The 14,383-nt window shown below is 43.2% G+C and overlaps 1 protein-coding gene across 5 annotated transcripts in view; it reads left to right on the top strand.

Moving 5' to 3' along the window:
• The first annotated feature begins 9,380 nt into the window (after window positions 1–9,380).
• Window positions 9,381–14,383, top strand: part of Cdk5rap2 (CDK5 regulatory subunit associated protein 2) — a 185,962-nt gene continuing 180,959 nt past the window's right edge. For all 5 annotated transcript variants that reach the window (XM_071600877.1, XM_027945288.2, XM_071600875.1 and 2 more), the window contains exon 1: window positions 9,381–9,594. In XM_071600877.1, coding sequence (XP_071456978.1) covers window positions 9,536–9,594 — 59 coding nt within the window. In that variant the 5' untranslated portion in view covers window positions 9,381–9,535. The remainder of the gene's footprint in view (window positions 9,595–14,383) is intronic.

Here is a 14,383-nt window from a genome sequence, read left to right as displayed (position 1 = left end):
AAATCAAAAGAAGAGGGAGAGAACACGAACACACACACACACACACATATACACAAATAAAACAACAAAACCCAATGTCATAAAAGAGAGGGGAAATCACTGTGGATCCTACAGACATTAAAAAGTGATAAATTTGATGACTTAGGTGAAAGGTACAGCTTCTTTAAAAAATACAGTCTACCATCCTCACTCAAAAAGAAATAGATATCCTAAATTGTCCTATATCGACTACAGAAATAACTTGTAGTTTAAAACCTCCCATAAAGAAAATTCCAGATCCAGAAAGCTTTACTGGTGAAGTCTAAAACATTTAAAGAAAAATTCTTACCAATTCTACACAAACTTTCTCAAAAAAACTAAAGAGGAAGCAATATTTCCCCACTTGTTCTGTAAGGCTAGCATAAGACTAACAAAGACCACCAGAAAACTAGAGACCAGGGCTGGGGCTGGGGCTCAGTGGTAGAGCGCTCGCCTAGCATATGTGAGGTACTGGATTCGATCCTCAGCACTGCATAAAGATGAATAAATAAAATAAAGGTATTGTGTCCACCTACGACTAAAATATATATATGTATATATATATAAGCATATATATATATAAACTATATATTTCATATATAAAACTAGAGGCCAATATCCCTCATGAACATAGGCATAAATATGTGTAAGAAAATATAAGCAAATTCAATAAGACGATATATAAGTGAGTTTAACACTTGAAAATCAATCAATGCCATTTACACTGACTCAAAAAGAAAAAGCACATGACGGTCACCTCAACAGATGCAGAGAAAGCATTGGACAGAATCCAGCATTCATTCAGGATAAAGATGATGGTGATGATGATGATGATGATGATGATACTGTCTTGTGATATTGTGATGAAAGAAAAATAAAATTTTTGTCTTTATCTGGTTCCTAACCAGAGATCCTTAAAGCCCTTGAAATTTCCAATGTGATAACTTCTGTTTTAAATTTTAGTTTTTGTCTCTGACTCTTGAAATAGCTCCAGAGTGATAAAGGTGAAAGGAACATCTTTTGTTACTATGTCTGCCACACTTGAGTTAATAGATGACTTTTGGAAAACTCCTGAAGAAGGGGATATTGTTTGCCAAAGGAGCCAAATGCACAATCAGGAGGTTGGAATTTTTGACCCCACCTCCCAACCTCTGGGGAGAGAAGGGCTGGATATTGTGTTTAATCACCAATGGCCAGTGACTTAATCACCCATGCCTATGTAATGGCCTTCATCAAAACTCTAAGTGGAGGGGTTTGGAGAGTTTCCCGCCTGATGAACTCATGCAGGTTCTGGGAGGCTGGCAAATCAGAACTGGGTGTGGAAGCTCAGCGCCCATACCTTGCCCCATGCATCTCTTCCATTTGGCTCTTCCTGAGTCGTATTCTTTGCAATAAACAGGTAAGCATAATTGAACTATTTTTCTGAGTTCTGTAATCCATTCTAGCAAACTATCAGACCACAGGATTGAGTCGTGAGAACCCTGAATTTACAGCCAGTCGAGAGCATGGGAGGCCTGGACTTTAGATTGGCATCTGAAGTGAGGCCGCCCTGTGGGATGGTGTCCTGTACTCGTTGGATCTGACACCACCTCCAAGTGGACAGAATTGGATAAAATTGTAGGACACCCCATTGGGGTCCATAGAGAATTGGAGAATCATTTAGCGTTGGAAAACCCACACATTTGGTGTCAGAAGTGAAGTGTGTGAGAGTAGACAGGCACAGTTATTCCTCTCTTTCTTCTGTGCTCTCAGATTTTCTGTTCAACTGGAGGACCAGTGCTGTCTTCATCTTTGTATTTCCATTGCCAAGCACAGACCCTGGTTCCCAAAAAAGCTCACTATTATGTCAGTAAATGAATAAGTGAATCACTGGTACATATTGCAAAATGTACGTGTATTTCAAACCCAGGGCCTTGCATGTGTGAGTCAAGTGCTCTACCACTGAGCCACACCCCCAGCTCCCAGAGTGTTACTTTTAAGAAGCACCATGTCACTTGCAAGCAGGGATGTTTACTTCCCTTCTTGGAATGGTGCTGATGAAACTCATTCCCACCAAGTGAGCGCAGCCCTTGGCCCTGGCCTGCATTGCACTACCACATGTCATGGCCTTGGCGTGGCCTGGCGGACAGGCAAGCCTCCTCTGATATGTGGATGCTCTGGCCCTGCCCCTTCTTGTCCTCATTTTCAGTAGCTTGCAGAACCAGCAGGCTATGTCTCAGCTTTCTAATTCTCCCATTTTCTAAATGAGCCATTGTTGTCTTTAATCACCATGGCTAAGGGATTATCCAGCCTCATTTTAAGAAGCTATTTTTGCCAAGACATGAAGTTCTTCCAGACAAGGATAAAGACATTAAAGATTGTCTATTAAGATTCTGTTTTAGTTTAGATAATAATTTGGGGGTAATTAAGCAAATTGTATAGACTCCAATGGGCCATTAATCCTCAGAGGAATTGTCTGAGACAGAGAGGTCTGCAAATTCTGGGAAAAAAAAAATCAGAGTTTGGCAACAGTTGCATTTTGAATTTGCTTGTGCTAAAATGAAAAGATGGCAATGTTGACAGGTACTGTCTTGGGTAGTAACTTCACAGTCCGGTACAGTGGTGCATGCCTGTAGTCCCAGTGACTTGGAAGGCTGAGGCAGGAGGATTGCAAGTTTGAGGCTAGCCTCTGTAACATAGCAAGACCCTCTCTCAAAATAAAAAATAAAAAGGGCTGGGAATGTAACTCAGTGGTAAAGCACCAGTATCATTTAAAATAAAAAACAACTTCATTTATTTTTAACCTGTATCTCACTTTTTTGTATTAAAAGACAAAGATCTCCAGGAGCAGTTGGGCATGCCTGGAATCCCAGCAGCTCAGAGGCTGAGGCAGGAGGATCAAAAGTTCAAACCCAGCCTCAACAACTTAGTGAGGCTCTAAGTGACTTGGCAAGATGCTATCTCTAAACGAAATATTTTTTAAAAAGAAGGGCTGAGAATGTGGCTCAGTGGTTGAGAGCCCTTGGGGTTTAATCCCCAGTACCAAAATAAATAAATAGAGAGAGAGAGAGAGAGAGAGAGAGAGAGAGAGATATCATTAAATCTTTAAGCATATCAAGAAGGAAGTAGAAGTATTCCAGAAAATTCAAATTAAAGAGGCTATGTTAGCAATGGACAGCTAACATAGCTATGAGCTTCCCAGCAACCTACAGTGAATATTGGAATGCCAACAGAAAATCTTTTTTTCTGGGTTGTAAAAAATAATAGGTTGTAGCACAAAGAGGATCTGCTTTTGAAGCAAAGAGGTGTGTCTTCCAGATGAAGCCTCACAGCTCTAGCATCTTGGGCAAGTCAATAGGTAGCTCTTGGTCCTGTAAAAAGAAGTAATTCTGCTGACCTTCAGGGTCACCGTAAGGTTAGGTGAAGTCTCACATGTGAAGCACCCAGGCACACGCAAGGCCTATCACGAAGGATAGTTCCCTTCTTCTCTCCCTTTAAGAAATCTTCAGTCAAAACTTTACCCCCTACCACCCCCCCAAAAAAAAAAAATCTGGTGCTATTCTTTCTCTAGTGACTGTAGAATTGGATCAAGTGCCACGTGGCTTATTTTCCAACTAGAAACCCAATCTATAACCAGTATTGGAGTAAGCCCACTCCTAGGTTTTGGGTACATTTGAAATGAAATTAGATGCTCTTTTAGGTTGAATTGATGCTGTTTCTGTTCTGAGCGTGTGATCTGGTGCCAGGATGCTGAATGAGGCAACGTGGCATCTCATGGACATTCTGCGGTGCCACCGAGATCCATTAGGAGTTGCTGTGCTTGCCTGCGGGGAGCGGCTGGGGAGTGGAGACTGTGAAGTGAGGGAGTCGCAGCCCTGGGAGTCTGCACATTTGGGGTTTAATTCATGCTCTGTTATAAGTTTACAATGAACTTGGGCAGCCCACTGAACCCAACTGGAGCTCAGTTTTTCCACTGGTACATCCAAGAGGTTTACTGAAATGTTCCCGGTGACGGCCTTTTCCATTCTTGTATTCCATTATGTGGGAAGGAAAGGGGACTGGGGCATAAGTTTGTTAATTCTGGTCAAGATTTATGACTTCACTCTTTCACCAACATTTATTGAACCCCTATTACCTGCCAGCACCATAATAGACCCTAGGAGACAGAATTAAAAGTCCCTGCTCTTCAGACACAAAAGGGGGACAAACGGTACAATTCCAGTTACCTGAAACTGCAGGAAAGAAAAACCTTCAATGACAGAAACTAGGTCAATAACTTGCCCAGGTGAAAGGGAGATGGATATAACTGGATCACCAGGAAACTTCTGAGGTGAGAGAAATGTTTTATTCCTATGCTAATGTGGTAGCCACTGTCCTCATGGGGCTATTTAAGCTAACTACATAAAATATTTAAAAATTCTGTTCCTTCATCAAACAGCCACCTTCCCAGAGTTCAATAGCCATATATAGTTAGTGACTATAAGACACCAAAAATTTAGAATATTTCTGTTAACCAAGTTCCATTGGAGAGCACTGTTGATGGGTGGTAGCTACGTGGGTGCGTATTTTGCCAAAGCTCCTCAGCAGGTATACTTAAACGGAATCCAGTTTATTGTATATAAACTCCATTTCAATAAAATGGACTTGAAATAAGATCCTCATCTCAAGGAACTTACAGGATCATAGGAAAGATGGCCAACCTAACAGCCAATTATGGAGCTGGGATAAGCCTCACAAAGAAGATCAGTTCAGGGTGTTGTAGGAGTCCAGAGTAAGGCATCTCTCCAACAGGCTTCTTCTTGAACTGTGGTTGGAAGGACCCTGGGAATTAGGTATAGAAGGGGAAGGAATCACAGATGATAAACCACTAGCACAGGGAGTTTCCCTGTGGGAGGGCGGAACAGGCAGCTCTTCTTTGGGAGGGACTCACGGCTTGTCAAGCAGGGCAGATGGGCCTGCACTCCTCATCCTTTGGCTCAAAGTACCCTTACAGTGTTCTGGTGTGCCAGAGAGGGAGGTTCCTGCAAGAGCAAAGCAGCCCTGCCCTCATCCTTCTGAGGAAGTTCCCAGCCTTTCTAGGCCCTGACCTGCCCTCTAATGTGAGTTCATTGCCGTTAAGAGAGAGGTGAACTTTACCGTCCTCTCCCAAAAGTCTAAAGGCTGTGTGTGCATCTTTTAAACTGCAAAATGTCCAGAGAATTAATTTATTCAATTATCCTTCTTCGCCTGGAATGATTGCTCTTTTACATATTCAAATGTAGAGCTGGAGAGGGTGCTTGAAAGGCCTCCCTGGCATCCGAAGATAATGTTTTTCAATAGCATTTGGTTCTCTTACAGCTAGACCCAGGGCTTAGATGCCCAGAGATCTGGCCATGGTACTGAGGATCATCAATTTAGGCAGGGAGATCTCGGCTTGGGATGCATCTATGCCATCTGTAAGTTTCAAAAAGCTTAGGAGTACCAGCTTTCAGGAAACAAAACTGAAATCCAAGTTCTTTTCTTTGTAATTAGCTTTCTGTGTGACTTTGAGAAAATCAGTTCCTGTCTCTGACCTTCAATTTCCTTATCCATAGAAGAATAACACAGTTGTCTCAGAACTGTTCTATGGGCCTCAAAAAGTGAGACTCAAAACTGTGTACTCTGTTGTTGATAGGGCTTCAATGCTGATTTTGTGGGGCCTGGATCTTACTGGTAAAAGACCTTTCTTCAATCCCTCCATCAGAAGGATTCCATCCCTTCTCTGGGTGCCCCTAGAATCTTACGTTATTTTCCTTGTATCAACAAAGTACTTAAGGTGTTTTACTTTGCTGTATCATTTGTGTACTTGAGCCGGCTTCTTGAGGGCAGAGATTCCAGCAACCCATGAGAGGGCCTATGGCTAAGAGCATGGGTTCACACTGCAGCTCCCCCACCTCGCTGCTTAGACGGTGTCAAGGAGGAAAATCTTCCTCTACCCTCTTAGGCTTAGTACTGAGAGGTATGAATTAAACTAACAAAAGACAGATTAACAGGAGGAAAAATGTACAGTTTTCACTAATAGTTCTGTGTACAGGAGTTCACAGAAGTAAAGTCAAACAGGTAGTTAGATGTGGGAGCTTATATGCTGGTTTTTTTTTTTTTTTTAATACTGGGGATTGAACCCAGGGTCTCAACCACTGAGCCACATGGCATATTCCCAGCCATTTTTTTATATTTTATTTGGAGACAGAGTCTTACTAAGTTGCTGAGGCTGGCTTTGAACACATGATCCTCCTGCCTTAATCTTCCAAGCCACTGGGATTACAGGTGTGCATCACTATGCCTGGCTTATGTGCTGTTTTAACAAAGGAAATGGAGTTCCGGCTTCAAGGGATGACAAGTCATGGGGCAGTGACTGGGAGTCTACAGGGGAAATGAATGGAGGGGGTGAGAGATTCATAAAGGCAAACATATGCCTTGCTTTTAGACAGAAAAGGGAAGGCAGAGAATTCCTCCTGTATCTTGCTGATTCTCAACTGCCTTTAGTTCAACATCATCCTTATGCCAAAGCAATGTATTTTAGGATGGCATGTTTGGATTTCCTCCCATGGCCAGAAGATCCTTCTCCTTGCTGAACCTCAGCTTTGTCAAACTATAACACTGGGCATAATCAGTCCTTGTTTCATAAGATGATTGTGAGGATTGAGTGTACTCAGTACTGTGCCTGGCACAGACAGCTCAATACATGGTGGCTGATGTCAGTTATTCATGGAACATCAGAGCTGAGGGGGCCTCAATATCGTAGTCTAAAGCACTCAATATAAAGATCAGAAAACAGGCCTAGAGAGTTGAATTCCAAGTCTAAGGTCTTCTCATGTTGATATGTACTACCCTTTTTAATCTAATAATCCACATTCTACTCCTTTGATGTGGGGTATTGCTCTTTCCTCTTCCTATCTTTCAGTTATTTTAAATTAACACCTAATAATTTAACATATTTGTGCTATTTCAGTACATGTGTGCCGTATGTACTGATTGCATCAGGGTGATTAGCACTTCCAGCTCCTTAATGCTTTTTTGTTTGGAGACTTGAGCTCTTCTCTTCTACTTGTTCTCAAATATCTTGTAGGTTGCTGTGCACTATAGTCACTCTCCTCTTCCCACCTTTTTTTAAAAAAATATTTATTTACTTTAGTTTTAGGTGGACACAATATCTTCATTTTATTTTTATTTATTTATTTATTTTAAAGAGAGAGAATATATATATATATATATATATATATATATATATATATATATATTAGTTTTCGGTGGACACAACATCTTTATTTTTATGTGATGCTGAGGATCGAACCCAGTGCCTCACGCATGCTAGGCAAGTGCTTTACCTCTGAGCCACAACCATAGCCCTCCTCTTCCCATCTTGATGCAAAGTCTGGCTTGGGGTTAATTTGACAAACTGGCATTGAGCACCTATTGTGTCCATAGCTTTGGGCTAGATGTTGGGCCCAGAGGCATCAGTGGCTTGGTACACCAACGAGCTTTGAGAAGATAGTGCATATTCATTGGAATTGGCCCCTAACAAGGACTGCTAATGCCAAGGGTTGGTTTAGGCAAGTTCTTGAAAGCAAAGGGGCAGGTTGGTGTTCTAGGAAATACTGCTGACCTTGGGACCAGACAGATCTGGGCTTGAATTGTGGCATAGCCATGTGCTAGAAGGGCAGTGTGGCCAAATTGGGATCATGCAACAAAACACATAATGATAGTAAGGAATTATAACACATAAAATAACACTTAGAGCCATGAGTCCATATTTATGTAAATAAACAATCAAATAAATGAATAAATGGGGGAGAAGAAGCAGTTTTCCATACAGTAGAATTCCAATTAATAGAGAAAGAATGACGGGGACAAAAATAATCAAATTGGCACATACCACTCCAAAAACTATTTTGAGTTAGAATTGCCCATAGATGTTAAACTCAGTGGATGAAGAATTTCAGAAGGGTTCCACCCCAGATAAAGGACTTTTAGATGTAAGCTCTTTCCAGCCATTCAGTGACCTTGTTCAAGGAAATAATAATGCCAGCTTTGTGGCTGGATGGCCGCTGTCAAGGAGATGGCTTCAGACAGTCCAAACAGCTGGTAGCAGTAATATTGCCTCCAGGCTTGGAACAAGAAAAGCCATAGTGAGACAGACAGGGCAAAGGCCCCTGTCTCTGATCATGAAACACTACTGTGTGTTTCTACTGCAGAAGAAAAAACAACTTCCCACATAGACTTTCCTTTGTGCAATCAATTCTATTTTCAGTTTCCAGGATCACTGGCGGGGTTAGCACATAATCTAAGAGCATGGTATTGCTGAACAGGGCAACGGTTTAATACTTATAAAATACTTACGAAAACGCTTATGGAATCTTTCTCTTTTATAGTTTACTAAGTATCTCATTAGAAAATGCAACCATGTGAGCTTGACATTATCTGCCTCACTTTATCCATGAGGAAACCTAGGTGCAGCAATGGTAAGATATCTCCAGGTCACAGGATGAACTGGACTCAGAATCCAGGCACTGCAGATGTCCAGTCCGGCAGTCACACCGTCCCCAGTAAAACTCACCTCTTAGCCACCCTGAAGCCGTTACTTTAGGAAAAGAGGCCAACACACCACTTAAATATTGTGTTGTCTGGATGTAGACCGCATGTCTTAGTCCAAATTCTAAGATGGAGGAAAAGAAACAAATGGGAAAGACAGGTTGTGCATTAAAGAAAGACACCCAGAGCCATGATCCAGTTGTCAGGAGCCGCACATCTGGCTCCAATTGACAGTAAATTTACTGTGTAATTAACTTGGGCGAGTTTACTGATTGGGCCTATTTACAGATTGTAGGTGCGAGTCTCAATGGTAACAAAAGATCACTAAATGCGAGCTTGGAGTGGGAGTATGGCTGGCCACTTGGCTTGGGGGATGAGTTGTTTCAAACTGTGTGCAAAGTACGCTTACTTTAGGACCCCGCAGGCAGAAATTTTCTAAAGCGAAGCAGTACCTGATATATCTGAGTTTCAACTCAAGAAGGAAGACTCTTTGGTGTATAGATTCCAAGGTTCTAGAAAAGCAAACATTGGTTAAGAAACTCTGAGCTGCGGTGAGCTATATTCTCAGCTCCCGCTTAAATTAACGGATCAGGACCAGCGTTCACCCTCAACAAAGATGGCGCCGGTCCTGGCCTCGGCCTGGGTGCCCTAAAAAATCATGGCATCCAGCTTCTCCTTCCTTAATTTTGGACGGCCCAAGCGAAAAAGCTCTGCCCTTAGTTAAGATGGCGCCTGCCCACCTGTCCCTGCCCGGCCTCTGGCCTTGGCAGATTGGCTTCACTGCGCGCGCCTCGTTGACCCCGCCTCATTTCCGTAGGAAGAAGCGGCCGGAAAGATGGCGGCGGCTGCGGTTTGAATTCCAGCGGCGCCGCCGGAGTCCCAACAAGAGCTGGGTTAGAGGGGGCGGGGACCTGGGGAGCCAGGCGGATCGCGACAAGCCAGCGGAACCAGTGGCGCCTTCGCCACAGATACCAATGCCTCTGTGTCCATGATGGACTCCGTGTTGGAAGAGGACGTCACCCTCCCCGGGACGCTCAGCGGCTGCAGGTGCGGCCGCGACATTGGAGGCCGGGGTCCCCACTGATGGGGGTTCTCCCTAACCGGATTTGGAGTTTGCTATTGAGGGTGCTTGAGAGTGGCCTGGGGCAGTGCACTGGGTGGGTTCCTTCGGGAAGGGTCTCCGGAGAGCCCACCTGCTGATACTGTGGGCTCTGGGGTCCCCACCTACACTGCACTAGGCTGATACTTGGGGACATACTTTTGAAGAGGTTGTGGAGGACAAACAGGTAAAGGGTTTTATAAAAGAGTCCGGTGAGAGAGAACCGTTTGGAGTATGCCATCAATGGGGGCTGGATGGAGGACAGGGAGGGGCCTTGAGGACACTGGTGATTCATTATGAGGCATATAGTCATTATGTCTGTCTAGACTTTGTTTATGGGGGACACACAGTGGCTATGCAGACAGAGGTAATGGAGTGTAATGGTTAAGAACCTTGGGTGGAGATGGACAGAACTGGAATTCAATCCAGTCCTGTAAACTGACCAGCTGTGTGATGGTGGTAAAGTGATTTGACCAGCTTTCCCATCAGTATAATGGGCTAGTAGTGATACCCTCACATTATCATTGGTGTGAGGACTAAAAGAAGTGATGCTTGCCTGGAAATTTGCTTGACAAGTGTAGGGCCTGGCACCAGTGCTGAAAAAAGTATACTGTGTTGCCTTAATATTACTACAATAGGTTGAGTAGCCCTTATCTGAAATGCTTGGGATCAGAAATGCTAGGAATTTTGTGTATTGTAGTTTTTTTGGATTTCTGGAATATTTGCAATACATAATGAGATAACTTGAAGATGGGACCCAAGTCTAAACATGAAATTTATTGCCAGGCACAGTGGTGCACACCTGTAATCTCAGCAGCTCCGGAGGCTAAGGAGGATGGCGAGTTCATAAGCCAGCCTCAGCAATTTAGGGAGGCCCTGCGCAACTTAGCAAGACCCTGTCTCTAAATAAAATACATAAAAAGGTCTGGGGATGTGGCCCAGTAATTAAGTGCCCCTGGGTTCAATCCATAGTGCAAAAAAAAAAAAAAAACAAAAACAAAAACCATGAAATTTATTTATGTTTCACATATACAAAGCCTGAAGGTAATTTTGTACAGTATTTAAAAATTTTTTTTCTTTTAGTTGAGATGTACACAATACCTTTATTTGTTTTTATGTACTGCTGAGGATTGAACCCATCGCCTCACATGTGCTGGGCAAGCGCTCTACCACTGAGCTACAACCACAGCCCTTGTACAGTATTTTTAATGTGCCTTCATGTTGACTGGGACCCGTGACCTGAGGTCAGGTGTGGCGTTTCACTTTGTGGATTTTCATATGGGTGCTCAAAAAGTTTTGAATTTCGGAGTACTTTGGATTCTGGATTTTCAAATTGGGGATGTTGAACCTATATTATCAATAGTGGTAGAAATCAGGAATGTTGGCTGAGAGTGACCCCCAATGGTCCTGCCCTTAGTGGTCTTTTCTTTCTGTAGTAGACTTGATGGAGGCCTAGACTGCTCCAGGTTGGGTTCCTTTGATTGTTCTGGACTCCTGGTTGTAGAGTGGGTAGGAAGAAATGGAGGAGAGCCCTGAGAACCTGTAGTGTTTATCCAGTTCTGTAGGACAGGCTGCTGTTTTTAGTCAACAGAGCCTAATTGAAAGGTGACCATGTTATTTGTTATGCAGACCAGGATGCTTTTAAGAGTGAAGTGGGCACAGTTAATACTTATGCCTGGATAGCAAGATAGACATAAACAGTTTCCACCTTGGGCAAACCTGGAAAATGGTTACTATGTTTACTTATTTATTTATTTTGTTTATTCTTTTTAGTTATACATGACAGTAGAGTTTGTTGGGATACTCTGTTTATTGAGAACCTGCTGGATATTAGGCAGAGAGCAAGTCCCTTTGAAGCTCTTGCTAATTGGATCCTGTGAAAGTTCATCCTGTCTCTGTCTTTCCATTTTACCACACTGGCTCTCACCAGATTGTCCTGACTTCCTTCACTCCTCTAATAGTCTTTAATACACTCAAAAGCTTTGTTTTTTACTTGTTCACATAAATCTGATCTTTTCATCTCAGACAGTTCTTTTCATCTCAGTGTTGGTGGGAAACATTTGGGCTTTGGGACCCAGACTTAACTGGGTTCAATGCCATTTCTTTCACTGACAATCCTGTGACCCTGGGCAAGCCACTCATCTTGTGAGCTGAGTTTTTGCCATCTGTAAAATGGATTCATTTAAAGCTCAGGGTTGGCATAAGAATTAAAATGAGTCTGAAAGAGTTAACCCATGTTTGACCTGCAGCAGAAACTCCGCAGATCTGCAAACATTCCTTTCCTTCCCCTCCCTGCCTTTGCATGACCCAGGTGCTACCTACATACCTGGTAACTGCCATTACCCTCCATGACTCCCTGCCATTTTCAGGGAGAAGCTCTTTAATAGGGCTTCCAGGGTCCTTCATACTCTGGCGCCATCTGCTTTTGTAGCCTCCTCTCTGCCTAATTTCCCAACTCTGCCTCCTCCCTGAGCCCCTTCCCCATGCCTGCCTGCCATGTCGTTTCTTACTGCCAGACCTGGGCACTTGCTGTATGTGCTATCTGGATTACCCTCCCCACTGCCCTTTGCCCTTTGTCCTATTAACACATCATTTTTCAGGTCTCAATTTAGGTGTCATTGTTGGGAAACCCTTGCTGACATTCGCCATTCTCATCAGGGCCATCTGAAACTTTCCAACCACCCTTATCTGTCATTGACCTATCTTAGCCCTTGTTGATCTCACTGAATTTTGTTGACCAGGAATGAGTGTCAAATAGGAATATGACATAAGTTTACATAAAATTTTCTAGTAGCTGCATTAAAAAAAAAGTGATGAAAAGTTTTTTTTTTTTTTAAATTTCTTTGTGGTGCTGGGGATGGAAATCAGGGCCTTGTTTATGCTTGGCAAGCCCTCAGACATTGAGCAAATTCCCCAGTTGAAATGGGTGAATTTAATAATTTATTTATTTAGCCTAATATTTCCATAGATTATCAACTAATTTGTAGTCAGTACTAATGAGATATTTTCCATTCTTTTTCAATTTTACTAAATCTTTGGTATCTGGTATGAATTTTGCACTCACTTAGAGCCCTTCTGAACTTAGATGAACCACATTTCAAGTGCTTATTGGGTCCTTGTGGCAGGTGGCTCCTGTTTTGGACACTGAAGCTGCTGGCTGTTAACTTATTTGTTGCCCAGATCAGATGGGGACCCGTATGAGAGCAAGGACTGTATTTTGTTCATCTCTGTAACCCCAGTTCCCATCCTAGTACCTGGCATAATAGGGGCTCATGATTTTTGTAAAATCATTGAATAACAAATATCCTCTTGTTATAAGTGGTACCACTGAGGCTCTGAGAGGTGAATAGTCTGGGAACACACACACACACACACACACACATGATAAAATTAGGACTACTGTCTAAGCTCGCTGACTCCAGAGCTGTCCTGCTTGCCAACTAGTTCTCTGAACTAATTCAAGGTTGAGAGGATTTGGGGAGGATCTGTCTAACAGAGCTCCTGGCACTGAACTGGCCCTCAAAGAGTGGCAAAAATATCCTTAAAATATCCTGAGAGAGGCAGAGTTTCCATTTGGTGGTCACATGCAGGAGGATAATCCCTAGGATAAAGTCATATCTTTTTTACTCTAATGTACTTTTTTTAAAAAAATATTTATTTATTTTTTAGTTTTCGGTGGACACAACATCTTTGTTTGTATGTGCTGCTGAGGATCGAACCTGGGCCGCACGCATTGCAGGCGAGTGCGCTACCGCTTGAGCCACCTCTCCAGCCCTCTAATGTACTTTTTGAAGGGCCCTTCTGCTTGGTAATTTCCAAGGCCCAGTTTTAAAGTCTAAACTGGAGTCCAGTTTGTCCTTAGACTTTTGTTGAATTAGGTCAGTTTACATTATTCCTTCTAAATCTGTGGGTACCTCAGATTGCTCTAGCTCTGTGAAACTTAGATCCAGATTCTGGCCACAGGGACCTTGCCCAAGCCTGTTGGTGTGGGAAGAACCTGGGCTTGCTAGTTGGGAGGACTGTATAAACCCCCGTGTGACTAGATGCGTGGCTTTGTGTAAGCCATTTAACTTTTGTGAGCTTCAGTTTCTCCTTGATGACAATACATATTTTATCGATGGCTGTGTGGGTGACGTGGAAGTGCCTGGCGCCTACTGGGGAGAGTGAAATGTTAGCTAGCTGGGTTGTGCTGATGCCATAGTGTGCTGTTTTCTGGACAGGATCTTGTGTGCCAGTGCCCTGAGCCCTTCCTCTGTGCAGGCTCCAGTCTGCCTTTGCTCAGCTGTGGGCTTCCTGAGGTCTGAACCCAGGCCCAGTGACCCATTGGCTCCTCTAGCACATGGCCTCTAAGTGCCTGCTGCCGACCAGACATCTTTTGCTGTAAGCACAGTTTGTGCTTTGGGCAGAGAAACTGGATGCTAGAAGGGGGAGGTCAGGAAAGAGGATGGTGGATTGCAATTTCTGGTGAGGTCTTGAGGGTGACAGGAGTGCTACTGCATTCCAGGGTACCCCTGGCTGCGGGTTTGAGGACAGCATAGTTCATCTCACTGAATCTTCCTTCAGCTCCTAGACTATGCCTGCACGTAGTGGAGGCCCAACACATATTTGCTGAACAAACCAAGTTTCTTTCCTTTATTTTTTTTTTAGAGATGAAGATCATGTAATATAGGCCCCATATTTAGTGGTGAAATGATGCTTTGCAATCACTGTGAAGTGAATCCACAATTTGGCATTATC

This window comes from Marmota flaviventris, chromosome 13, assembly GCF_047511675.1.
Source record: "Marmota flaviventris isolate mMarFla1 chromosome 13, mMarFla1.hap1, whole genome shotgun sequence".
Classification (NCBI taxonomy): Eukaryota; Metazoa; Chordata; class Mammalia; order Rodentia; family Sciuridae; genus Marmota; species Marmota flaviventris.
Note: the sequence above shows the minus strand (reverse complement) of the source record. Positions and strands in the feature narration are given on the sequence as shown.